This window comes from Labrus mixtus, chromosome 5, assembly GCF_963584025.1.
Source record: "Labrus mixtus chromosome 5, fLabMix1.1, whole genome shotgun sequence".
Lineage (NCBI taxonomy): Eukaryota > Metazoa > Chordata > Actinopteri > Labriformes > Labridae > Labrus > Labrus mixtus.
Window position 1 is genome coordinate 29,967,174 of NC_083616.1, and position 27,989 is coordinate 29,995,162.

At 42.2% G+C, this 27,989-nt stretch overlaps 1 protein-coding gene across 3 annotated transcripts in view; it reads right to left on the reverse strand.

The window, feature by feature from the left end:
• The window catches only part of pcsk5b (proprotein convertase subtilisin/kexin type 5b), an 83,432-nt gene that overhangs the window by 54,652 nt on the left and 791 nt on the right, over positions 1–27,989 (reverse strand). For all 3 annotated transcript variants that reach the window (XM_061038917.1, XM_061038919.1, XM_061038918.1), the window contains exons 2-5: positions 18,415–18,519; positions 6,160–6,312; positions 3,076–3,219; positions 353–429 (exon numbers count right to left, since the gene is read on the reverse strand). In XM_061038917.1, the coding sequence (XP_060894900.1) occupies positions 353–429; positions 3,076–3,219; positions 6,160–6,312; positions 18,415–18,519 (479 nt within the window). The remainder of the gene's footprint in view (positions 1–352; positions 430–3,075; positions 3,220–6,159; positions 6,313–18,414; positions 18,520–27,989) is intronic.

Genomic DNA, 27,989 nt, shown 5'->3' on the forward strand with positions numbered 1-27,989 from the left:
TTTTCCATTCTCACACTCACACACACACACACACACACACACACACACGTACACACCAACTCTACCAAACAGAGAAACCACAACCCACCCACAAATGTCACAATCAAACACACTAATGTAACTCATGGCACCCACAACAAGGTCAGGGCTCTGCAAACACAAACATGTTGAGGCACCGAGCTTCTGGTAAAAATCAATCAGATAAACACTGACACGCAGAACACCATTTATCTGACCAGGAGTAACAAAACACTCAGCCCACACATCCTTATTTTATTGTTTAACAGAACCATATGGAAACTGTTAAAATGACATTTCTCTCTCTCACTTATTGAATCTGAGGTTTTCTTACTTGTTCTCGTTTGTGGCGTCATATCGAGGCATGGGGTCCATATCGTTGCCGTTGACGTCAAAGCTGGCCTGAGGATCCTGGAGGAGACACGGAGGGTCGGGAATAAGTGCATCAAACATCTCGATGGGGTTGCCATGACACCAGAATATCAAAGTTTGATTTGATACTAGTCAAAGTCAAATGATCCATACCAGTTTTGTTACTACAATAACCAAAAACAGACGTGATCTTAGGCACTCAATGTTGGTTTAATATGTTATTTTAATTACCAAAAATTGCAGGCAAACTCCTGCACACTGTCTGAAATCACACAAATTCACTGTCAGCATCTCTGAACCAAAACGCTGCCAATGTATAAGTGCAGTTTAGATAGTGTGCAGGAGTTTGCTTCGTATTTTTGATGGACTCATTCCTGTCTCATGCAATGGATGTTGTGTTTTTTTTAAGAGCTTTTCAATACTGTGGATTATTAAAATAACGTTTAAAAAACATGTATCAAAAAGTACAGAAGCATCAAATGTTTGACCACCTCACACCAAAGTGACAGATGTAAACTCATCTTTCTATTTCACATAAAGAGGGGTTAGATATGTGGAAGAAAAAAAACTCTCCAGTGTGGAGGGATTTTAGTTGGAAGTGTTTTACAACGAAGCAGAAAGCACATTTTGCAGGAGGAGGACACCGAGTGTTGGAGGAAGTGTGGATCTCAGGAAGCCAACCACTGGCTTGTTTTCTGGGAGCGCCCTGTGATAAAAACCGTTCTGCTTAGAGTTTCATAAAAACCATTCTGAACATGGACCTGCCACTCTAATTCACCACCATATTTCTAGGAAGTGTACACTTCCAGACTTGGGGGGGGGGGGCTGATACTGTAAATACCTGTTTGGTATATTGATCTCAGCTTGCAAAAAAAAAAGCCATCACAAGGCGCTGATTGCTTCCTGAAACCCCCCCAAGACACACGAGTGGATTGATTTAACACATGATATTTATGATTTTTTCTTTGCGTCTACAGAAAGATGTTTTTGTTTAGCTTTGGGCCAAGTGGGTTAAATATGTAGAGGCCTCTACGGACAGATTCTGAAGAAGTGACCAACCACAGTCTTTGTGATGCCGTCTTATCTTTGCACACTTCATTGTTTTCTTACTTTGTCTTTCTCGAGACTGTTTCTGAGACATTCTTTTATTTCTCCTGTGACATGCAGAGGAAAGTCAACTGTTTTTTTCTGTCTGCTATGTCAGATTGCATATAACACTGTACGTGCTGTCTGCAGTCTAAAATAAAGAATTAAAAAAATGACAGGTGTATTTATGATTGAATAACTAAAGGAATCTGTGTTTGTGTGTTGGTGTGTGTGTGTTAATAGACCTGAACGCCACAAAGCTTCTCTAACCCAATCAAACAGCTCACATCGGCCTCACTCACTCAACAGTTTTAGTAAATCGAATCCAATCAGAGCTAACTCATTCTGCTGTGTCGTCGCCCCCCCTCGGCATCAACAAATCCCGACATTAAGATCGGCTAATAACACGGCGCGGATATCGTCCAACAGGGAGTGAATCATTTCATCTGCTCAGCTGATGGATGGCCGGGGGAAGACGTTCCTCCTAACTATCTTTACCTCTGAGGCAGACACACCTCTGCATGTGACCACAGACCAATAAAGCATACCTGCACACACACACACACACACAGGTATGAGGAAGCACGATGCGGGAACACGTGACCCTGACGGCAGCATTTTATCATTTCTCATTTACTGTCACATCACTCTGTCACATGTTGTGTTTTTTTTCATTAATTACAACTCGATAATGTTTCTGTGTTGTCCACGTTATAGTTCATACTACACGGTGTGGCGGTAATGACTGTCTGGTTACCATGGGCAACCAGGGGGCAGCTCCAAAACCAGGACGGCCAAAAGACTCCTTTCAGTCACTGCTGTACCTGGAAACATGAATGCTGCTGTGCATCTGTCCTGTAGCTCTACTGTCATTGTAAACTGTGCGTTGAATAGAGCTGTCGAGGTGAACCAAGGTGGCTCGATAGCGCAATGTTTTTGTTTTTATCGCTGGTAACTCATTTTTTGCGATTGCCGCGACAGCCCTAGCGTTAAACTGTACATATGTTTCTATTCTTATTCCTGCACAGGTTATGTACGTTTTCTTGGTATGAGTCAAACTTTATAGATGCACAGGTTTCATTTATTTTCGTTTCTTTTAATCTTCGTTCAGGCTAACATATACATTTTTTTTGCCGTTTTCCCATTGGTCAGTTTAGATAACACACCAACTGTCAATCACTCAGCAGTGGCCAATCAGGTAACCGTACCCGTGGAACTTTCTGGAATAACGTTAAGAAAACACAAAATAAAAAAGAAGAATGATGATGATGAACAAGGACATCAGCCAATCAGACGACCTCACTAGAAAAACAAATGGGGAAGTGGGAGGAGCTTCCAAGCCTCAGTATTTTTTTTTTGTTCTTTTTTTTTTTTTTTTAAATGTATCACGTCGTTTGTCTTGTAAGCTGACACTGGATGTCTTTTAGTTGAATAAAGTATTTATCTTTCCATCTGTGTGAGACAACAGCATATATACATTTCAGGACAGTCTGCCCCCCTGAAACCTTGAGACTCCTGCACTCACCATTCACACACACTCATACACACATGTCGCCGCTCATTAGCCGCCCTGCACGCCGTGCATACATACACACTCACGTAGTTCTGAAAGAGGTCCGGGTGGTTCCTCTCGATGCCGTCGTCCAGAATGGTCACCACCACGTTTTTACCCGTGTAGCCCCTTTTCCACGCCCCCATGATGTTCATGTCGGACTGGCAGTTGTGGACGTCATCGTTGCAGTGCTGCGGAGAGAAGAAGCGGAAGGTTAGAAGAGAAAAAGGTGACAATGTGCATCCCACAGGTGTAAGATGTAACCTTCCTTCAGTGTGCCCACATCATGACATTTTTAAGCTCAACTTACAGCCATGAGTGAGCATTTACTTTAAGTTAAAGTCAGTTTTAAAGTGAATTCTCAGACGTTTTTTCACCATAAAATACAAAGTATGTGTCGACCAAGGGATTGAAATGTCAAGTGTGTCTAAGAGTTTTAAACACTTTGCAAAATGTAAAAAGTCTTGATGTAAACTTCATCGACAAACAGTGAGACTGGGAGCACTGATAGCCTAGCGCAGTGTTTCCCGCGGCCCCCTGGTGGACCTTGTGGGTACTGCAGGTGGGCCGCGAAAAGCCCTCAACCAAGTATAAAAATAAAAGAAATATCACAATAATGATGATTTTCCATGAGTCAACCCTTTAAGTGATTAGTAAGACGTGTCATGACTATTCATGGACATAATGTTTACTAAACTTTTGTGTCTATCTTGCCATAATATCATGTTGTAATATCCAATAATTTACCCTTACTGAAAGTTATAGCTGTAGTCATAACTTATATTTTATAACGGGCCCCGGAGTAATTTTGTATTTCAAAGTGGGCCGCGGCAGTCTTTAGTTTGGGAAAGGATGGCCTAGCGGTTATGTCACGTGCCCCATGTACAGAGGCTGTAGTCCTCGTTGCAGTGGCTGTGGGTTTGAATCTGACCTCGGCTCTTTGCTGCATGTCATTCCCTCTCTCTCTCCTCCCAACATTTCCTGACTCTCTTCAGCTGTTTTATCCAATAAAGGAAAAAAAAGGTCCAAAAAATACTTTTGGGGAAGAAAACCCACAGACTAAACAAGAAATAATCGTCTTTATTTTATTTCCCTTCATTTCAACTCTCCACATTCCCGTTAATCGATGGAGGTTACACAGCTGGCTCTGTATCAGTCACAAGAACCGAGATAATTGTTTTAGCACTTCAATTTATCTAGCTGATCTGTTTTCAATACTTCATTTGCCACATGTTGTTTATTAAGAGGAGAAGCGTTATGAAGCCAAATGATTGCCATATTTGAAATGCTGACTCTAACCAACCTCCAGTCAATCTAGAAACATGCAAAGAGGTGGAGCGGGGGCGGGCCTTAAGCCTCATGACGAACAGCTACAACGCCCCTGACTTGTCAGTAAACTCAGCTGCGCCCTCAAGTAAACAAATGGAAGCATACCTCTTGACCTTAATGTAATCAACAAAGATGAGTTGAATAAAATCTTACCCTCTACATTCTTTTTTCCAAAAAGTAAATGACCTATAGAGACCAAAAGTCCTTTTCATACCAGTCTGTAAACGTGTTTATTTCTGCTGTAAAAACTGTCAGTTTAATACGGGACTTATAGGGATTCATTAACAACTCACAGGAGTGTAACAATCACAAACTACTTCATGCTCAGTTTGCACATATTACACTCATTTTTTTTGCACAGTTTACATTTTCTATTTGCACTCTACTGCCTTCAAATTGCCTTATTTTTTGTATATTTGTATATATTATTATTGTTTTTATTTGGCTACGTTTAATTTTAATATTTTATTGTTGGCATTCATTGTGGACAGCAAAGACAGAATTTCATTGTACAGGGAAACATGTTTCCTACTGTGCACATGACAATAAACATTTTGAATCTTGAATCTTCCTTGGTTGTTCGAGCCAGCCTCAAGAGGACACTTCAGGAACTGCAGTTTGTCTTTTTTAATTCTGCATTTGCTTCATGTTTCAACACTAGATGTTGCCATGTGAAACAGATATCTAGAGATGTTTTTTTTTTTTACCTGAAGTTAGATTCTCTAAGTGGATCATTCACTGAAGTCACTCAAGCGTCTTTGAGTTTTCAGAAAAGCGTCAAATAAAACCAATGTATTAAGTATCTTAACATCTGGCTGACCATTTGTTTTTCGACGCTTCATTTTGATTTTAGAAATGATGTCTTCAATAGTTTTTTTCTTTTCGCTTGAATTAATTAAGATGTGTTCCTGATTAAGACACCAACATAAACTACTCAACACGCCAAGAAAAAAAAACAAAAAAAACACTAGACCATACGATTTGTCTCTCTAGAATATAATGGGAATGGGGAATGACCAGAAGAAGCTTTGACGTCTGTCTAAACGTGAAAACACAAATAAAGTTCACAGAGTTCTGTTTTCCAACAGTTAGAAAAATAAGTTGAAAAGCTCCGGTCAAAGTATTAGAATTTATCAGCAATCAGTTGATCATTTACCGAGATGAGGACACACACACACACACACACACAGGGAACATAACTAAAAGAGCAATGATCTGAGGGTGTATGACAACACTTGTGATAAGCCTGCAAATCTCTGCACTCTAAGTGTGTGTGTGTGTGTGTGTGTGTGTGTGTGTGTGTGTGTGTGTGTGTGTGTGTGTCTGAGCGGGAACGAGTGCATGCACGACGCTGCTGTTCTCGGAGGAAGGATGTTGAAACGCAGGGAACACGCTGACATGTATATTTCTGCCTCTGTGGACTTTTTTCCTGCGGCAAATATTTATGTTTAAACACGGCTCGTCAAACCTTGACCCTAAATCATCTCTGTCTCTCTTTCGAGTCGAGGAAAAACAAAAAAGGCAACAATTGCATCACAATGGCTCTTTTATCCGCTCATTCAGCAAAACACACACATTCACGCAAATCCCTCAGCTCCACTGACCCCGCAGTAAATCAGCATCATGACACGGCCTCGGGTAGCCTTTGACCCACAACCTAGATTCATGTGTATTCCTCACAATCCTCTAAGAATACATGAACTGCATTGAGTGATTTTTACTGCTCCTTCTCCACATTACATTCTTGTTCCTTTGGTGCAGTGACTCTGTAAAAAAAAAAAAAAAAGTGTTATTTAACTCACAATGTACCACATACTGCTCCACTTGGCGTCATTGTAGAATATGTTGTTCTGGGCCGGGCTGCTGAGGGCGGGGCTAGACAGGGAAAGGGGCGGGTTTGGTTTGTAATCCCTCTTTATCCTCCTCTTCACCACCTGCTGCTGTATCCACTCCACCTGAAACACACCAACAAAGACAGCAGATAAGACGATCACATTGAGCAACAAGTCAGCAAGAGGAACTACTTCACACAAAGTCGACGGGTGGAATTATTTTATCAAAATGTCCCGGACATTATGTGTCGTTGATTGAATACAATCTGAGGTTCTCCGGAAATGATGAGTGCTTCATCTTCATGGAAAAAGTGACTAACTAAGGTCGTCATGATACCAGAATTTTAACCTTTGATTGTAAACGAGAAGAGACCCGTAGTGCAACAAAAATAAAAGTCCCAGACACTCAATATCAGATCATTTCTTCTTCTTTTTTTTGCCAAAAAATTGCAGACAAACTCCTGCACTCTGTCTTAATCGCACAAATATGTCTTCAATGTTTCTGCATATCTGTCATTTAGACAGTGTCACCTCCTCTGGTCTCTGTGTGTGTTTTAAAGACGTCAAAAGGAAGTGAGAAAAGTCAGTATTCACCAGCTTGTGAATTTGAATGGCCTACCGCTGCTCTCTCTCTCTCTCACTTGTTTCTGTGTGTGGCAGCTTTCGGTTAAAATATGACAGAAGATCTGAAGTCTCTGCGTAGCTTTGGGAGTTTTTGATACTATTGTATTAGAATCAGTGGTATCAAAAAGTTAGAGAGTGAAGAGAGTAGCGTACATTCTGACAATCTTCATGCAAACTCACACAGATACACAAAGATAGACTGTCTCCAGAGAACAGATAAGAGTAGTATACTGTCGTTTCCCAGGCAATAAATGTGACAACACTTAGCTGTGTTGTAATTGTAAAATTCTTTAAATGAGGCCAAAGATGAGAAAATATCCTCAGAGGAAACACAGAAGATGAAGTGCCTGTGATCCTAAAGCATGATCTAAGTCTTGATGACATATCTCCGAGGTTTCCTTTTTACCAACTGAAAGTTAAAAATGTTTAAGCAGACTCAAGTATTCCACTTCATTTCATGTTATTCCCCTTTATGTGTGAGTCCTCAACAGAGCCATTACAAAGCTCTGCCATCATCACGCCAAGGGACTGGAGCGAAGAGGTTGAGAACCGGTTCCAGCCAGTTTGACCCATTGACGTAATTTGCCTTTACTTAACGATTTCTTTATCGACGCCTTCCACTAAGTGCTGCGCGCCTTAAAAAACACAATGATGTCACACGCAAGGAGTCATCATGACGAACAGGAGACATTGGGTCCACATGCTGAAACATGTGTCGACACAGCACAGCATTAATTATAAAGGAGTACCATGTGACACAACGCATACAGGCCAGGCTGAACTACAGATTCTTTCTTTGACTTGAGACCTAAGAGAAAATGAATGCTGAGCATATATTCTCTTATTTGGGATTAGGGATCGATGAAGAACTGGATCGGTAAGCAGAATCGATATTGGCGTTGTTATCAATAAAAACTCCTTCATTCCCATCCCTAGTTATTACGTCTTTGTGTTTCTACATTGATTCAGCAACAGAGTAATGTTTGTGTCCTAAACTCCTGATGTACAATTAGACACTTTGTTATTGTGTTTTACTACGGACGCACATGAGTCACAGTGTGTAATCACAGCAGGAGCTCCACATACACATTCAAGACATGCACACACACACACTGCTGTTCCTCCTTGAAGCCTACTGAGTTACACATCGCCGCCGCCTCGCCCCCGCCGCACCTCTGTCAATACCTTGCATGGCCGATCAGAAACGTAATAACTGCGACCCCCCCCCCCCCGAAACGCTCCCAATCCTGGTTTTCTAGGACTTTTATTTTTGTTCCTGTGGTTTTGAAAAGGGTAATCATAAAGTTAGATTTTTCAAAAATCGTATCAAAGTTTGAAATTCTGGTATCGTGACAACCCGAGTCATCAACGTAAAACACACAGAGGCGTGCTGTTGGGAGACGTTCTACAATTCACTTAGCAGACTCTTTTATCCAAAGCGACGTACATCAGAGAGTAAGAACAACACAAGCAAGGATCTAGAGAAAAGGGAACAATGTCAGTAAGAGCAAACGATCAGCTTTGAGTCTGATTGGACACACAGCTGCTGACAGGAAGTGACCAGAGGCAAAGCACAACATTGAGGGCAGTTCTTGAGAGCTCTAATCAGTATAGAAACCATCTTATAAGTCGTCGTTATCAAACAAAAACCATCATCATTACCATCATCATGATCAATAATATGGAGACCATCATCATTAAGTTAGTAGGTATTCATGAAAGAGCTGGGTCTTTAGCTTTTTCTTAAAGGTGCAGAGGGACTCTGCAGATCACATGGAGTTTGGAAGTTCATTCCACCACCGGGGGGCGACAGAGGAGAAGAGTCTAGTCAGAGACTTAGGTGGATCAGAGAGTTAAAGTAACAACGTTTCTGTCGCTGTTTTGTAAGCGAGCAGCAGAGTTTTAAATTTGATGCGAGCAGTAACTGGAGCCAGTGTGAGGAGATGATCACTGGTTCTGGCTCAGACGTAGCTGCAGAAGAGGAATGCACTGACCATTTTGACACAGGTAGTCAGAGACGAAGCGTAAAGGGGCATAAATATCCTGCCTTAAAAGGTCAGTGTAGAAGGGGCTGGATAAAGCCAGTGACATATGTGGGGATGTTACGGCTCTGTAGCAGACTCATCTCTAAAGCCCTTCTGTCAGTTCATTTCTCTCCGTCTGCAAAAATCAACAGACTATTACATGCACACAGGTCGTAAATGTCTCAGAGCGAACATCAATCTCTCAAATGTTACGGGCTTGCTTAAAGGCTCAAGGCATTCCTCGGCAGGAATCTCCCTCCCACTTTCAGAACCGGAATTTCTTTTCTGTTTTTTCAAAATCAACATTGTTGGATCTGGACGAGAGCTGGACCAGCTTGCTCGGCCCTTAAGTCCCCTTGTGTTTAGTCTAGTCACTAGACTCTAGTGGAAGACCTGCAGACTTCACACGTCTGAAAAAGACTCCAGGAGAGTTTCTACATGTGCCAATAATATAATATGAGCGGGTACAAAAGTGGGACAACACATACGGGGGGGGGCATCTTTGAAGCTGCAGGAGAGCATCCTGAGATGTAAATGATTCTGTAATAAATGATTCATGGATATTTTAAGATGGGAGCATGCACATAAACTTGTTTTTGTGACAGTGAGGTCGCCGTCTGCATTAAAAATCCGTATAGAATAAAGCATGTTTTTGATGAATTGTTGTGGCGCTGCTGCTTATTTTTACTTTATTTCAAAGAGTTCGCCGCCACATGAAAGTGTCTCGATGTACGCAGGATCTCCAGACAAAGAAACAGATGATCAATAGAATAATTTTCACAGTAAAAAAAAAAAAAATTGTTTTTTTTGTTATGTTTCTCAGGTCGAAGAAACCAGCTGCAGAGACGTAAGGGAACAATGTCCGACTGTAAAGGCGAAGCATTTCTCCACATCGATACAGCTCCAAGCAGCAGGCGCAGAGTGGAGTGGAGAGGAGAGGAGGAGGAGAGGAGAGGAGGAGGAAAAAAAAAAAAAAAAAAGCTGACAAAATGAGTGCAGAGTGATTATCTGGTCTCATGCACTGAAACAATCTGCCAGAGCTCCCGGGAGAGTTGGAGAGGGAGGCAACGAGACGAGATAAGACGGAGAAGAGGAGAGGGTGATAAAGAGCTGAAGAGAACAACTCCCCGGAGAGTCGATAAAAAATAAAAATAATAAAGAGAGAGAGAGAGAGGGAGAGAGAGCTGGAAGGGGAAGGGAAAAACAAATTGCAAAAGCCAAAAAAAAAAAAGACGGCAAGTGAAGAGAGCCAGATTGATTTTATGAATAATATTGATTTAATAACTCAAGTATGTCGCTCTTTATGGATCATGAAGGAGGGGGAGAGAGGGAGAAAAGGGTTCTGGGGATGACGTCATTTAGAAATCAAGAGCTCCTTTTTTGGGGAAGAGGAGAAATGGCAAAGCAGAAACAGAAACAGACAGAATAAGCAGAGATGTTTCATCCATCTGTTACAACTTCAACTTCTGTAACGACCCTCGGCTTCAAAGCAACCCCTTCACACGACCATGAGAACAACCTCGTCCTCAGGAGCCGTGCGTGCATATCTGTGCAAAGCCACTTTGTGTTGTCATTACAATGACAGCGTATGTTAGCGTAGCATCAACCACAGTCTTTGATCAGCGGTGTAACTCTCAGCCGCTCTGTTTTCTAACTTGGTAAAAAATCTGGGGACACTGAATGCATCACTGGCTCACATTTTCAGCACCAATCCTCTCCGCCGCTCGTTCTCCTACGGCTGGACGAAACGGAGCGAAGCCTTTGCAGATGGCGAGGAAGAGAAATGGATTCTCTGAGGTTGGATACCAATTAGTGTGTAGTTCACCCCCAGATGTCTCTGACAAGAAGCAAGGACTGAAAAGACGAGGGGAAGATTTTCTAATGAACACAGATATGAAACAATGTGAAGCTTTAAGACTCTGACTCTGAAGTCTAAAGGTATTATTATCGACATGTACGTGATATCAACATAGTAACCTTTTTCAGACGGCTTTGCAAAGTGCACACAATGCACACGTCTCTGGTGGATGTTGTTTTACCTGCAGCAGCAGAAACCCTGCAAGTCTTCATGTATCTAGTGCAGTTTGATCCAGATGCTTGATGGCTGTCTGAGATTTCATTTTCTATCTTTTCAGATTTTCATTTATCTGAATACTTTCAAGAGTCCATGAGCTGAAACTCTTCCCATATTTCATTTTGAATAAAAGGAGAAGGTTTATTTGGTAAAGCAGAGAGAGATATCTCAGTCTGCATCGGTTGTGCAGTAACAGATGTTGAGATGCTGACAGACTTTTCACACCTCTCGTTCTTATTATGATTCCACATCCTCTGTTTTCAGAAGCTCAAGAGGAGGGACGAGACGCCTCAAGCCCAAAGGAAATCACTCCACAAACTGTGACCAACAACATTAACTGGAGAATGAGGGAGGTGGAAAATTGAATAAGTCCGATGGTTTCAGTATAAACCACTGTGCTGATGTTTGCATATATAAACAACTCAAGAATCCCTGTTCAGTTAAAGGTGATACAGCAGAAATAAATGAGAAGTGACTCGTGTGATAAAATTATAAATATGCTGACCTGGTGTTAAATATGTGTATTTTGAATAAAAATGACGCTTTAAACAGATTTCTCTGTCGATGTGACTCACTGCCAAATCCTCCCCGAGACGCTCCTGACATGAATGACTTCAACAAAAGTTGATTTTCCAAAGAAGAAGAAGACAGCAGGATAAAAGAAGAAGAATGGGGGCGCAGGTAGCCTAGTGGTTAGTGTGCTCGCCCCATGTACAGAGGCTACAGTCCTCCAAGTAGCCCGAGTTCAAATCTGATGTCTGGCTCCCTTTTCCGCATTTTAGTCCCCAAACTCTATCAGTCCCTGACTTTTGACTGTCCTATCTCTAAATGAAGGCATAAACCCCCCCTCCAAATAAAAACTAAAAAGAAAAAGGAGAAGAAGAAGACAGCAGGATGTCACACAGCGAAAAGAAAAGAGAGAATGACCAAGCAAGCTAGCAGAGTGAACATCCCTGCAGATATCATTCAGAAGTATAGAAATAATTACATCCATCTTACAAAGGTCGTCTCTACAACGGGCTGTAGGCGCTAGCAGTGTCATATTTGCGCATGTGCACGTCGTCAGTGACGGCGAGCCATGACAGCACGGTGTGTGTTTTACAACGCTGCAGTTGAACTCAGCGTCCGTCTTTGGGCGCCAAAAACGCTGAATTCCACTGAATTCCTACATAACGTCGCTTTAAGAGATGAAGACATTAAATGCTGTAAATTACGATGATCGTGCACTTTGTACTCTTCAACTAGTAAGACATCGTAATGTGTCCTTATTATGTGATCGTCTTTCAATAAATGGATAATCACACGGTGGCTTTATGGTGACATTACCCGGTGTTGTTGGGCAGCTATCACGCATCATATCGTATTATATCGCGTCATGTTGTAACCCTTGTCATAACAAACTTGTATTTCTAAGTGAGGAGATCATTCATTGAGTGTGTTTTTTTTAAGTTGGGGTTTTATCTCTAATTGAAATGTGTAACCGTATTTACGTTGGCGTGCCGCTTCTGTTTTCATACTTGTACAGCTTTGCATGTCCTACTTAAAAAACTTTGATCCACTATCTGCAGGATGATCTGAGACGGATGAAGAGATCAACAGTTTTTTAAAAAGCTATCGATGATACCTTAAGGCAACGCTATCCTTTGTTGTCCCTGCTAAAGTAAAACACTCACTACTATCAGCCGTCAGTTAACCACATCAGAAGTGTCCCCCCCCCCCCCTCCAAACAAAAAGACAATATTACCCTCTGTTATTGCTTATAAAACTTGCCCATGTAATACTGCCTTTGTTTTCAGTGCCAATCCGCCGGCAGGCTCTGAGGCATGACGTTTGGATCTGCTCCATTCTTTTAAACTCACAGCCTGGTGGAGCAGAGGAATGATCTGCGAGCACCTGTACCTCCCCTGTCAGCTTTCTTTTTTTTCCTCCACTCTTCTATCTTTCACTTTTTTTCATCTCACTGGTTTCATTCCAGTGTCTTCTTCTTCTTCTCTGCAGATGCCCATCTGGTTCCCACTCCAACCCCCTTTTTCCTCCCTCCCTCCTTTCCTCCCTCCCTCCCTCCCTCTCTCTCTCTCTGTCCCTGTTGCTGTCTCTCGCTCGCTCTCTGTGTGTAAGGGTTTGCAGGTGGCTCTCGCTGGCTGGGTCAGTAACCAGGGGAAACTGGGGAAGAGTTCATTTCAATAGAACAAATGGGAACAAATTGATCCACTCTCACTGCTGGTGGAGTTACGTTGAAAAAGGGGGCTGAAAGCTGTGAGGTCATATGCCACTACAGCACAACACCCAAAAAATAACCTTTGGACAGATGTTTAGACGCCAGTTCCTCGACTCTCTTTAAGTGCAGAACAGAACCTCGAGCCTAAAGTTGAACAGCTTCACCACACAGTTTGAGCCCCCGCGGTGCTGCGTTAGCCAGGTGTTCTTATCAGGGCGTAAAGTAACGGTTCATCTGTTTCAACTAATTCAAGGCAAGAACAGATTCTGTGGCACGAGCATCCTCTCTTTTGGGACACCTGTACCTGGGATTGTGTGGCGAACACCTGTGTGTGTTTAAATCCCCCCCTCAGGTCCTGACAGGAACACAAGCTCGATCTGTGGCAAACATGCTCATGAACACAGGGAGCGTTAAGGGCGGTTAGGAATAAAAAAAAAAGGAGCCATGTAGATTCATGTAGATGGATTAGAGGTAAAACAAAATATCGATACGGCGATATATTGTCGTCCTGACTCGTGTGATACAATTATCAAATCCCTGAAGCCAAATATCAAGATGTATTTTTTTTTTAATACAGTACTTTACTTTCTGTTTGAATTCAACCCTGCTTATATTTTAGAATAAGGTAAGGACCTTCTGTTATATCAAAGGTTAAGATATTAACTTAACCACGGAAAAGGGAACTGGTTACGGATCTAACCTAAAGAAAACAGCTCAATGGAACGGAAAGAAGTGAAATGTTTGATGTCATAAGGTGGATATTACTTTTGACTCGTCAGCTGAGCTGTCTGAGTTGAAATGAGACATTCAAAGGTGCCACAGAGTCTTTGTTTTCCATCACTGTGACTACAGGGAGACACTGAGGAGGTTTATCCACTGTGCACCCACAAAGACAAAATAGTATGAGATTAATGGTGATTTAAAAAAAGGCTGGTAGCCTAGTGGTCCTCCAAGCAGGCGGCCCGGGTTCGAATCCGACCTGTGGTTCCTATCCCATATGTGGTTCCCCACACTCTCTCTCTCCCTTATTCCTCCACTTTCCTTTCTATTAATGAAGGCACAAAAGGCCCCAAAATAAAAACCTTTAAAAATCGGAGAGAGAGAGAGAGTGGAGTATGACATGTGGGAGGGAAACCACAGGTCGCCTGCTTGGAGGACTGCAGCCTCCATACTACGTACTTGGGGCCCACGCTCAAGCCACTACGCTGCCTTCGTCCCCTCCTAACCTTTTAAGAGGCATTTTATATTCTTAAAATATCCAGATATATATTAGTGCATATATCTCTTATTAGAATTACAGAATCGCTGTATCATGATCAGATCTGTAACATAAGCCAAGCACTCGGTATCCATCATCTGTGAGTTCCTAGCCCTCGTGTGAACGGGTTTATACGGTCTGCAGGATAGAGCAGGTCAGAAGTATATAAAAGTGAATCCATCACACTGTTTTTAATTGAGTGCTTCGAAGTTGATTTGAGCTCATTAATGTAGTTTTGCTTTTTTCTAGAATATCTTCCTTTTGTGGGATGACTCGTATCGCATAAACATCATAAAATAGTTCAAATTAAATTTGATTTGAAAATCTATTTTGTGTTTCAGTGAACCCCGGGGAGGATTCAGCTGCAGACCACACCTGGCTCTCACTTTCCCTGCACACGTCTGGATAAATGACTTTGAGTAAACAAGCGTCCTGCTAAGTGAAAGTGGCTGGAATCGCCACACACACACACACACACACACACACACACACACACACACACACACACACACACACACACACACACACACACACACACACACACACACACACACACACACACACACACACACACACACACACACACACACACACACACACACACACACACACACACACACACACACACACACACACACACACACACACACACACACACACACACACACACACACACACACACACACACACACACACACACACACACACACACACACACACACACACACACACACACACACACACACACACACACACACACACACACACACACACACACACACACACACACACACACACACACACACACACACACACACACACACACACACACACACACACACACACACACACACACACACACACACACACACACACACACACACACACACACACACACACACACACACACACACACACACACACACACACACACACACACACACACACACACTCTTCTTTCTCCACTGATCTCTGCGCAGACTTCAGAAGGAGTGTTTAAAAAGGAGAAATAACCACTCTACTAGTCTAATTGTTGTTTACAGTCCACTCCAAATTGCTGGAAATAGTTTTTTGCTTGAAATAGATGAAAACAAAGCAGACTGTAAAAAAAAAAAAAGAAACACAACACAGTGCAGAGCTGCAGCAGGAAAGTCTGCGGCTGTCTAAATTCTCCTGAGTCTCTCCGTATGAATGAGTCATGTCTGCACGTCAGTACAGCTGTGCAAGGTGCTGCTAAAGACACACAAAAGATCTCCTCATGTAGGTTTGTGTACGCTTCAGTGTTTATCCAGCTCTGCATGGGTCTGTAAACCTTTCTGTGTTCTAACCTCTCTCCATTTTTCAAAAAGCATCTCCAACATTGATCCTAGTTTGAGCACGTTTCTGCTCGTGGAGCTTATTAGAAACATGCAGAGGCTTTTTAGGTCGGGTACAATCACTTCTATCTGAACCACTTCTCTTGCCCGCTTCCATCGCTGCAACACCTGTTGACCTGATAACTGCTCTCATATCTGACAAACAGAGGGGCGTCCAAAACGGCCGATTGGGGATCCCTTTAAACTGCCTACAGCGACCAGAATCTAAAGTTAGAAGGAGGACATACTGGCTGCTGCATTGTTGTCAGAGAAGCCAGCACTTCAACATTCCTTAATGTCTGATCAGATAGTGAGGTCATCTTATTTGAGTTTTTGGTAAAATACGACTGTGGCTGGTTCAATTTTGCATCAGAAGATCAAATGGAGAAAACATTAAAAACAAGCAGAAACAGTTCGATAAGTTGATTTAAAGGTGAGAAATAAAAACGTTATCCGACGTCCTTAAGTCTATAAAGTTTGTTAAACCTTCACTGTGAATTAATTGGTTTTTAAAAAAAAAGGTAAAAAAATATATATTTTTAAACCTACCAGGCTAAAAGTCCTGACTTAAATGACTGTAAAAGTTTTTTTTTTTTAAAAGAACGATAAGACACATGCAGCCGTTATTATGATGACACTCTTCAGGTCAAAGGTCGCCGTAGCTTCATTCTCAATAATTGCTCTTTGACCCGAGGCTCAAGCGAAACTGCAGCTATAGGCCACTGCCATAAAGCGGTAATCTATGCTGTGCTGCATCACCATGGTAACACGCCTGCCAATAACTACTGTGGATGGCAGGGTGCGCCTTTCATGGCACCGCTACACCCATCTGACTCACTCGCTCGCTCGCTCGCTCACACACACAAACACACACGGCTGTCATTATTACAAAACCTGATTGCAAAACATCATTAGCAGCGTGCCAAAGTGTGCCGGTGCCAAAACGGGACATCATGCGGATCCCACAGACAGGTCGGCAGAGCGAGACACACCGGGAAACACTTGCAGCTCCTTTTCCTCTTCTGCCGTCTTTATTTCTCTACATCTTTCCCCTCTCCATGTCTGTCCTCCTCTCCTCCATTGTTACAGCTCCTTTTCTTCCCTTAACCTCTCCTCTCTGATCTACTCATCTAAAATCTCAGCCTCTCAGCCAGCTGGCATCGGGACGCAAAACCTTCTTCCACCGTGGCACCGTGTCAGGCCCGAGAGAGAGCGAGAGAAACCAAAGGTTGAGAGAGAGAGAGAGAGAGCGAGAGATGAGTACGCTAAAAGCAACAGTGAGAAAAAAAAAGAAGAGGGAAGGGAAAAGAAGAAGAGGGGTGACAGGTAAGGACCGCAGGTGGATAAAGAAAAAGCTGAGTGGACAAGGGGAAAGAGTACAGAGGAAAGGAAATCGAAAAAGAACCAAGGAGATAGAGGACAACAAGACAAGTGGATGACAGACTTTGACAGGCACTATCTTGAATTTCCTCTTTGTTTCTCTTGTCATTTGGAAACTTTAAAAACGCTTTAGCCAAACAGTCAGGTATCCACATCCACAGTTTGTGTTGTCGAGTACACGTTGGACATAACTTTTTATAAGGTTTTATCAAGATTCACAGACGACTCGAGGGGGAAACTAGGTTAACGACTCAGATGTGTGTCGTCCTTGATCATGAGCATGCTAATGATCCACAGAGTCTTCAATATGTAACTCCGTCCAGCAGACAGTTTAGAAACTGAAGAAGCCTTTTGAGAGGAGGAGAGGTGAAACGTCTTCAAGATCTTCAACCAGTCCGGTCGTCTTTGGATCAAGCTTCATATCTCTCATTTCTAACAATTCATTAGTTAGAGCTGCTTCAAGTACAGCATGGCATGTCAGATAAACTGAATTTATTCTACAATGTTAGATCCTTATAAACACCGTGTCCCTAAAACTCATTGTTGTTCAGGTCTTATCTGCAACAAGAACAAGAAGCATCCATCCTTCAGGCCTGTGCTTCAGATACAGCAGAGCTCAGATCAACACCACTTCTCAAACAGAGTATGTAGCTGCTGTGAAAGAGTTATCTTACTAAAGTATTGAAGGCATATTCCATTAAAGATAACTACATGTCTAAATGTGACATAAGGAAGAGATTTGTTTAGCCTATTTCAGAAAGCATGTCTGAACATTTCTTTTTAAATTCTGGACGGTCTGTCTGTGAAATGTTACATTTCTCTTTCACACATGATGTCGTTCACATTGGGGTAGATTCTCCCTGTGGGGGGAGGGGAGGCGGGGTCTCAGGAGGCCGTTAACAAGAACGGTGCAGAAAGGTCCTGAACGTCTCTCTCTCTCTCTCTCTCTCTCTGATTTCTGACTCTTTTCACTGTCCTATATCTACAGAAAGGCCCAGAAATAAACCTTTTTTTTTTTTTTAAAGGAGGACGAAGCGACCAAGTCTGACACTTTCATGACAGTTGTTCTCTTTATATCAATGCAACGTGTAAATGGACGCGTTCCCAATATCATGAGAGAACATAAAGCAGCTTTAATGTCAGCACCGGTTGCACGTTTCATCATCACCCCTCTCCCCACTCGCTCACGGTCAGTGTCCCTGAATATTACCTACATTCTCACATCAGTCCCCCCTTGAGTTTTTTTGCTTTTTTTCTAACCTGTCATTCATCAAACAGAACATCACGCTTACCTTTGGCTCCATGGAGATGAAACTATGGCGACCACGACTCGACAAAGTCGACCTCTTGATGGTCCGGCTATGGAAGAAGTGATAGTGGTCTTTGAGATCCCCAATCTGAAAAACAATTATACAGATGTTAGGGTTAATTAACTGTTTCTGTGATAACAGACACATCAAACATACTGCACACATTAGAGGTGGGGTAACAACTGATTATATATTATATATATATATATTTTGTGTGCCAATATAATATCGTCTCATGGCCGGTAAGTATCTAGATTTTTATTATGTCGTCGTCCAAACATGTTTGTGTCCAGTTAAGTTTGATTAAACTGAAATACCAACAGGTTTTTAACTCTGATCACAGTGTTGGTCAGTCTGTGGGCTTGACTCTCATCGTGTAGAAACAAAAACATTGAAGTGAGATGAACAGACTGAAAATGTTTTCTTATTTGACAAAACAGTTCCTGATGTAGTTTAATTTTCTGGACATAATATGCAGGTAAAAAAGTTATATCACAATGTTAAAAGGCTTTATATGCAATTTTTTTGATCCAGCAGATGTCGCCCTTGAGCTCCAGCATGAAACCAAAACAACTCGCGCTGCATTGTTGTGTTAGCATGCTAATGCTAGCGATCTTTATTACGCTCGTATCTTCACACTGCATGTAAATTTACCTGAAATGAGTGTGATCTAGAAACACAGTTAAGCAGTGAGTACAGTATGTTATTCTTCTTTTCTCTAGTCCCTCAATTAAACAACTTTTATACACGAGGGGAGGAGTCAGCCGGCCGTCCAGGCGATGTAAACAAACTGAAGATAGGACTCTGAAAACTCTGAAAACATCACAGACAGTGGGACTCGGGTGTTACACCCAATAACAGAGTTTTCACAGGATATACTTGATTTATATTATATTTAAATATATATACTCATAAAGCATTTAAAATCGCAATAATATAGATTTGTGACTCAAGTATCGTGATAATATTTTATCGTGGGGACTCTGGTGATTCCCACCCCTGATACACGAGTTCAGAGTTTATCACATCGATTATTCATGTGAAAGGTAAACTCTTGTTGTGAGTGACAGTGAGCCATCAGGGCTGAAGTACTCAATGACTTCTAGAAAATACATGTGGAGATGTTACATGAAGCAGTAAAATAATGTGTTATGTTTGGTTAATGTTTGGGGTTTTCTGTGTTTAAGAAAAGTTTATTGAACAACATGAAAACCCAGTCAGACAGTCAGACTGTCACAAAGCGACAGAGATGTGGAGGACAGAGGATCCACAGACAGACTGCAGGCTGCTGCAGGAAGCTGATTAGTTTTAATAATTGATAAAGACCACACAATCCCTTTAGATGATCAGACCGTCATGGCTGCCAAGGCTCCTGTGGTGTGTCACTGATCCACGGCTGAGCACCACCTCCACCTCAGATCCCATCAGATCAGCTTTCAGCTCAATGCTCCTGCACACTAAGGGCTGTCAACCTTTTCAATAATTAGATACTTTCAGATACCACATGTTTAAAAATGTGTAGCTTTAATCTTCTAGGGTATCAAGAAGCTCTGAAGCATTTTTAAAAACCTACAGATCATCATATTTTCACCCAAAGCTGCCTTTAAGGACGTGAGAGCTGCAGCTTTCCAGGTCAGAAAACACAAATACATTTTTTTTACATCTCATAAAGATGTAAAAGCTTCTGTTATGTCTCTAACAAACAGACAGAGAACAAAGGAGGGAATGCAGTTTAGACAGTGTGCAGGAATTTGCATTTAATTTGTGATGATGAAAATCAGGCATGAATGGGTTAATGGGTGCCTAGAACTTCTATTTTTGCTGCCGTAGTATTGTTTTATTTTTATGGTATCATATCTTATCCAGTGTTTCCTCTACCTTTTATTTCAGAAGGCGGCCTTCCACCCCATTCGACCGCCGTGCAAATACTCAAACTCTGCTCACATGTTCCTACTGAGAGTCAGATTTTGCCGTTTTCACACATCACAAAAAATCTAGATCATTACAGGAGGACTTCTCCGGAGATTCTCCCGACCTAGTCGTTCACATATGCTCCTCACAGCGGGGGACTTTCCCTGTCAGAGGGGAGGGGGCCGCGGGGGATTTCCTGAGGTAAGACATGACGCAAATAAACAACGCGGAAGTAGAGGACGAAGCAACAGAGTCCGCTACACGACGTTATAATGAGAATATTTGTCTTTATATCAATGCTATGTGTAGTTCAATGGAATGACAACATCCACAACAGAGAGGAGAACAACATACTGACGAACAGAAAACATAATGCAGACGTTTAATTACGTGCACGGAGATCGTAGTGGTCGCGTGCAGACACACTGTATATAAACGTCATTCTCTTTCTATTGGCTCGAGTTCAAATCTCCGGAGTATATGCTGCCGCGTTCAGATATCAGCTCACTCTGATTTTCTGCGGAAAAAATACTAGAGGACTGGAGGAGAAACTCCAGGTTTAAGTCAGAGTGAAAAATTTGGCTTATTGCGTTCACACATGCAGCTCCTCTGTGTAAAATCAGGAGTTTTCTGTATATGTGACTGACAGATCTCCTTCATGGTTTGTCTCTGAGGCAGCGCCAGAATTTAGAAGTTTGGCCGAGTCTCAAGTTACAACTGGTTATTTTTTCTTATACCATATTCTTCAGGCTTTTCTTGAAGATATTTTCTCTGAAACATTCACGACACTGAGATGTGACATTTAATATTTTAACTGACGCGTAAAGCAAAGCAGCTCTTACAGCTAAACGATGGAATAGACCAATACATACATACTTGGCACTTGCTCACTTTGCCGACCCGGTGGTCCGCCTATACCACAGAAACATGCCACTCTGTGAGAATCAGAAGCAATAAATTTCCACCAAACATGAAACATTATCTAAACACGCAGCACACATTACAGAGCCCGGAGGACTCGGATTAAAATGCATTCTGACATACAAAAAAAATGTGCCTCCATTATAGGCGGCTGCCACTTTGGATGCTTCTCATAGGTCTCAACAGGTCTCAACATATCGTGCTTCCACTGCCTATTTAATCTACCCGACATCTGCACTGCCATTAGCGAGCCACCCCTTCCCTGTAGGAGTGTCTGCCAACGACGAGCTGCTGGAAAAGCTCTGCACACAGAATTAAATACAAACCCTTTAAGCTCGGGTCTAAACTCCTGCCACAACGCTCCTCTCACAGTCGCAGCCACGAGCAAATCACTCACTTGTTCACAGCTACAGAGTGGCAATTTGAAAATCTCAATCTTTGTCATAACTTCCTATTTCATAAGTGCATCTTCCTAACACATTATCTCTCACATTACCGCTGTTCAAATCTGTATATTTGTCTTTAATGTTATATGTGTAACTACAGATGCACCAATAGTGACAATCACGGCTGATACTGATGCTTAAAATAACGAAAAAGCTGATTGCAGATTCCAATCACTGTTTTTTTTTCATTACTTCTTCATGTCAGTTTTTCAAATTGGTTTTGTTTAAATTGATCTGTGTGGTCCCTCCTCTTGAAATGTAAATGTCTAATAAAGTTCACGTTGCTGATCTTTCTCAGGGCGCACTCACACTAGGCAATCAGAAGCACGCTTAAATCCTAAAGTCCAGTTCTTTTGACTAACTTGTGAGTGCTTCCTTGGTCCTGGTACACTTGGAAGGTTTGCTTCGGCATGGTACAGGTCATGCACGATCACATGTATCATGGGTACACAACGTGGAGCCTTCATTAAGGAGTGTTCTGGCTGTATCTGACTCAAAATAAGCCACAAAGTCAGTAAAGCAGCTGTCTTGTTGTCTGTGTTGTTTTCAGATGTGCAGACGTTGACTCGACTGCACGTCCCTTTTTTTTTTTCTTTTTTTTTTTTTTACCTGCCTTAAAACTGAGCAGGCTTCATAATCCCGTAAAGTCATGCATGTGTTGTATTACGACGTTATGTGCTCAGGCCCGGTTAGTCCTGGAGCAGTGTGAGTGCAGACCAGCAGAGGAACGGAGAGAGAGGGGGTCAATCGTTCTTCAGCACGGTACAGTGCGCCCTCAGAGACGGTTCAAGACTCCCACAATGTCGACATCATATTTTCACAATTGACCATGAAAACAAGTTTAGAGTTTGTCAAACAGGAGACTTCTTCTTCCAACTCTCCTCTGAATCAGCAGTCAGGTATACTAGTGTTAAAGTGATGTGACACCGGAGGCACCAGTAGCCTAGTGGTGAGTGCCCCCTGAAGCTACAGGTACGGTTTGAACCCTGGCCGCCCACTTGGAGGACTTTGCCTCTGTACATGTGACGCACGTACTTATCAGTTATCACTAAACTACTGCCAACCCCCTGTTTTCATTTGTATTTGTTTGTTTATTTCCAGACCTCCATACCTGAACTCTGATATTTAGGTGGTTATGTTTTACATTTTGAATGTCTCCTGGGTGTGGTTACAGGTTTCTACCACACCCACACATATGCTTTTTTCCATTTTCTTTATGTGCTTTGTTTTCTTTTATATCCTCCTGTGAAAATACAGAAATACTTCCATCCTGAACTTTGCTCTGTAAGTACGGCTTCAGCTGTAACTGTGGCAAGCTTTAACTACATGTGCTCAGAAAAGGAAATTAAAGGGTTATATAGTGACAGCAAAAAAAAAAAAAAAAAGTCCACATGGTGAATCATAAAAACTTCAGCATAACCTTTGGTAACTGGGAATTATGTTGAAAGAAATCTGGGAAGTGAAACCACTCTCTCTAGCAGTGATTAATGATGTCTTGCATCACTGGGTTTTTCTCTGGATTCATTAAACCTCCCTGTCTCTGGATGCAGAATCTACCAGGAATCTCTAGAAGAGATAAAACCTTTCCATGGAAATCAATTAGAGGGGGTCAGAGTCGGGTCAGACCACCAAAGTACAAGCTCCTGCTTTTTTTCTCCTGAAAGTGTTGTGGGCCAGATACAGTGCCTTGCACAAGTATTCTTGTGTGTTGAGGTGTAACGACCTGCAAATTCAAATGACTCAATCGTGCTTTTTTACACAACAGAGCAGCTCATGAAGCAGACACCTGTTGGACACATGAGTCAACCTTAAGCCAACCAGGGCTTTCACTCCTGAAAAACTCCATTTGCAGGATGAGCTGAATGTGTCTGAACAGATTTTTCGCTCGGACTTCACCCCTAGTATTTTTTCCGCAGCAAGTCCGAGTGAGCTGATGTGAGAACGCAGCAGGATATTCTCAGCCAGGTGAGCAGAATATCCGGAGCAGTCCTCCTGAAATTATCTATGTTGATATTTTGTCAACATTTAGAAAAGTTCAAGGGGGGAATACTTATAGAAGACAAGGTTGTCAATACTTCAATAACTTTTGATACCGCAAGCTTTGAAATGATATCTTCATTATTTCAAGAAGTTGTTTCCTAAGCTTATAAAAATGACAGCTTCAGTCATATTTTAAAACAAAATCAGCCGTGTGCAAAGGAGAGCGAGAGAGAGAGAGAGGTATAAATTGCACAAACGTATGAGGAACATTTTGGCACAAAAACTTAGGCAACTTATTTGAGCAATTAAGACAATGTGCAGGAGTCTGCCTGCACTTTTTACTAATTAAAAACAAGAAATTACCCAATATTGGCAGCCTAAAACTACTATTTTTGTTGCACTGGTATCAAAATGTGTATCAATATAGTTTAATTTGTAAATCTGTTATCATGACAACCTCAAAATACACAGGCTGAAAATCTCCAACATTTTATGTCTAAAACATCCCTCAGTCAGATGTTTATCAAAGACGCCGTCGACGTTGAACAAAAGTACAAAAATGCACATCACACATGACCATGAGAGCTCACACAGGGCAGGACTGTGTGTCTACAGAAAAGTGAACTGAATTACAAAACACACACGTGCATTTCCTGACTTCTCGCTTCATTGTGCAGATGCTGCAGTCTTACTTCAGCCGTGTTGTTGAGGCGACATCAAGGTTAATGCTGATTTAATATTTACTGTTTTTACTTGTTCTTGCATACAAATGTGTGTAGGGCGATCTGATAGAGAGAGAGAGAGAGACCTTCTTTATTCCGGGCTTCATTGACGCAGACAGACATCTCAGGTTACCAAAAAAACTGAACTCCATTCTTTCAGAACATCCTCAACCTGTGGCCCTCACACCGACAGGTTGAGAAGAGGAATTAAAATCATCATTATTAAAATAGGAAAACTGAACTTTTCAAAGGAGATCACAGATGCTGGAGGATTAACTTGGATAAAAAAATGTACTTTTGATTCCTGACACTTTAATTCAGCTTAATAATCTGTCTAAAAACAACCCCCCAATGTGTCAGGACAATAGCCATAACCATATTGAAATACCATAGACTGTATAAAAAGATGGACGACATGACAGCCCCCTCAAAAGTGAAGCCAAAACATTTGGAGCTCGCCCTAATGGCATCAATTACATTTTCTCAAACATGGTTTCTGTAACTAAAGTTTTTACATCATTCACTTTTCTGAGATGTTTTAATTTGTTGTCTGAGAGTAGAAAAAGGCGGAGTAACATCATGATTGACAGCTCTTTTGACGAACGAGGCTCCTGAGTTTCTGTGAGCGAACGAACACTTACACAAGAGTCATGACACTTTCTATAACTGTGACGACTCTTTCAAGCCGACACAGGAATCTTTGATGTTTTATCGGTAAGTTAAATGCGTGTTATGGTTAGCTGAAGGGGGCGGGGCATCAATACAGCAGCTCCACCCATTGATCTCTACTGCACTCGTCTCTTCAACGACTTCATCAGCCCAAGATGTCAGCAGCACACCACGGGGGGTATTTTGGCTTCATTTTTTTGAACAACCTGGAGGAGGTGGAGACGTGACGTCCATCTCTATATACAGTACATCTTGTTACTGACACGTCTCTCCAGATCATCTCTCTCCCTCAAAAAACTCCAAACGTAACACAACTGTGAACAGGAATCCACGTCTACAGCTTGTCACCTGATTCTGACTCAATTTAGGCCGTTGTCTTAGACCGGGAAGGGGGGCCCCACGGTTAAGAGGATTAACCAGAAATCCACACTGAGATGCTCTGTCTCTCCACGCAAACTCTTTTCATCCATCATCCCCCCTTCTTCTCCTCCTCCCTCTTCCTTCCATGTTGCACTGAATAGTTATCTCTTCTCCTCTTTTTCTCCTCGCCCCGTTTAGTCAACAGTACACCTCTTTAACCACTCTGCATCCATTCAAAACTTTTTGTTTTTTTAAACCAGTCTTGTAAACTAAGTTTTTCTCCCTCAGCAGTTTCATCACCAATTTATTTTTCACATCCTTGATTAAAGTCCAAGTCGGGTTCTTAAATATATTAGTAAAGGAATCAAACATAATATCTGTTTTGATGCCAGGCAGCAAAAATAGAAGTCCTAGGCAACCGATAAAATATTTGGAAATGTATATTTTGAATTACCAGAAATTGGAGGCCGACTTCTGCACACTGTCTAAATTGCACAAATACATTGTCAACGTTTAAACGTATTTTTGTTTGCATGCAGTTTATTTGTTTTTTTTTGATTATACTGATGATAAAAATAACGGAGATTGTATCATTTTGAATCATGGTGGTTTCCATTTGACAATCTTACTTTCTAAATGCAAAAATACACCGGCAACGTTTAGAAAATTTGCGCAACACATTTGTGCAATTTAGACAATTTGAAGTTGATTTTCATCTACAGAAGCTCCAATGTGCCACGCTGTGCATTAAAACTCACTTAATGAATTTGATTGAGTCCTCTGTAAACTTCACTGCTCCACTGATATGAGGGTCTGTGTGTGTGTTTGGAGGGGGGGGGGGGTGATGATGGGGATGTCAGTACTCTTATCGGTCCCATGGGAGCGGCTTTCAGCTGACCCCTAAACCAGGAAGTGAAGTAAAACTCTTGTCTATGAGGTGTCAAAGTCCAGTGAGCGCTCCATATTGAGATGGAAATTAGGGCGAACGGTGGGGGGTTGGGGGGCGACACTGCACTCCACAGGGGGATTCCTATTGGGGGCTGGTATGGAAAGGGGTGGGGGGGTGGTGGGGGGGGGGGGGGGGGGGGGACGGGGACTCTACACATTAGTTCCCGTCAAAGAGAGGGGATAAACGAGGCCATTAAGGGCCCGCTCTCTGGGGAGTATAGTGGGTGGGCGGGCTGGATAAGGCGAGGAGGGGAGAGGGGGTTCAATAGCTGTTGACTAGGCTACCCCACAACAACCTGTCAGAATGCCCCCCTCTGTTCCACGCCGTCTTCACGCCGAGGGGCTGGCAAGTGCGGGCTTGAACTGCCCACGTATTTCGGTCACGATACCCCCCGGAGCATGTGTGGGGTCCGTGTTTGTGTGGCAGGGTTTTCTTTTGTGCTCACAGAGCGCAAGGAGTTCTCTTTAAACTTTGTCAAAACACGTTTCCAATGTGGCCGGTTAAAGCCCTCCCCTCTCGGACCCCCGAGACCTCTGTTGATTGATAAAGTGACATAATGTGAACGGACGTCAAAAATGTGTTTCCCCCTTTTTTCTGGACGGGAAATATTTCTACAGCTGTGGTGTTGGATCATTTCTCCTGGGCTCAGATTTGGCACATTCCCATTTAAGAGGACAGAAAAGTAGAGGCATGTTGATGGTTGGTGATTTAAAAAATGCACTAATAATACAACAAACATCACATACGTTTAGTGAAATAGATTCTTTTTCTATTGCTGTAGTGCTTTTGTGTTGCTTTTCAGACTACGTCGTCTTTTACATTTGTGCTTTTTAAAGTTTCTGTCTTTTATCTGTGCTGCTTGTTGCCTTTCCTTTCTTCATTTTGTGTCAATAAAGATCTTTCTATATCTTCTATTTAGTACATTTTTCCCCTTCAGTAGTTGTGCTTCATTGTTCCAAAAGAAACAGAGCTGAATTTACACATTAAATTTGGGAAAAGCGGCAAAAAATCCTCTTGAGAGTCCATCCTGAATGTGAGCTCAAAGGGTGCTGTTTTTTTTAAATCAGCTGAGACAGTGGGCTGAGAGACTCAAAACTTCAAGTCTTATGCAATATTATGCGGCAAAAAACCACCAAGTCAAGTTTTACACCTTAAAATTGTAAAGTTTCAGACTAAAGAAGGAGCAGTCATGGTAGGTGTGGAGTGATTTTTTCTAATAAACGGTACAAACACTAAATTACAAAAACGAACAACTTGAGAATCCGTTTCACTGTGGAGTCTTTTGGATGTCAAATCCAACACCATAAACCAAACAGCACTGGCTGTCTCACTTAGTGTGTCAGATAGGAAGCAGGCACATGAGACTGCTGAGGCTGATAGTGGACTCCCTGAGGCTCCAGCCCTGCAACCTGAACATGAACCGGGGGGAAACACAGCGAGGAGGCACCTGTTGTACCATCCTGCTCCGAAGTCTCCTCGGGTTTGTTCCCCTGCAGGTTGTCTCGTTTTGTTTGGCAAAGAGAGACATGTCGAGGTAGAGGATCACACACAAGGTTCATGGCTCTCGTTTGGACTTCAGACCTTTGACGTTTAACCCTT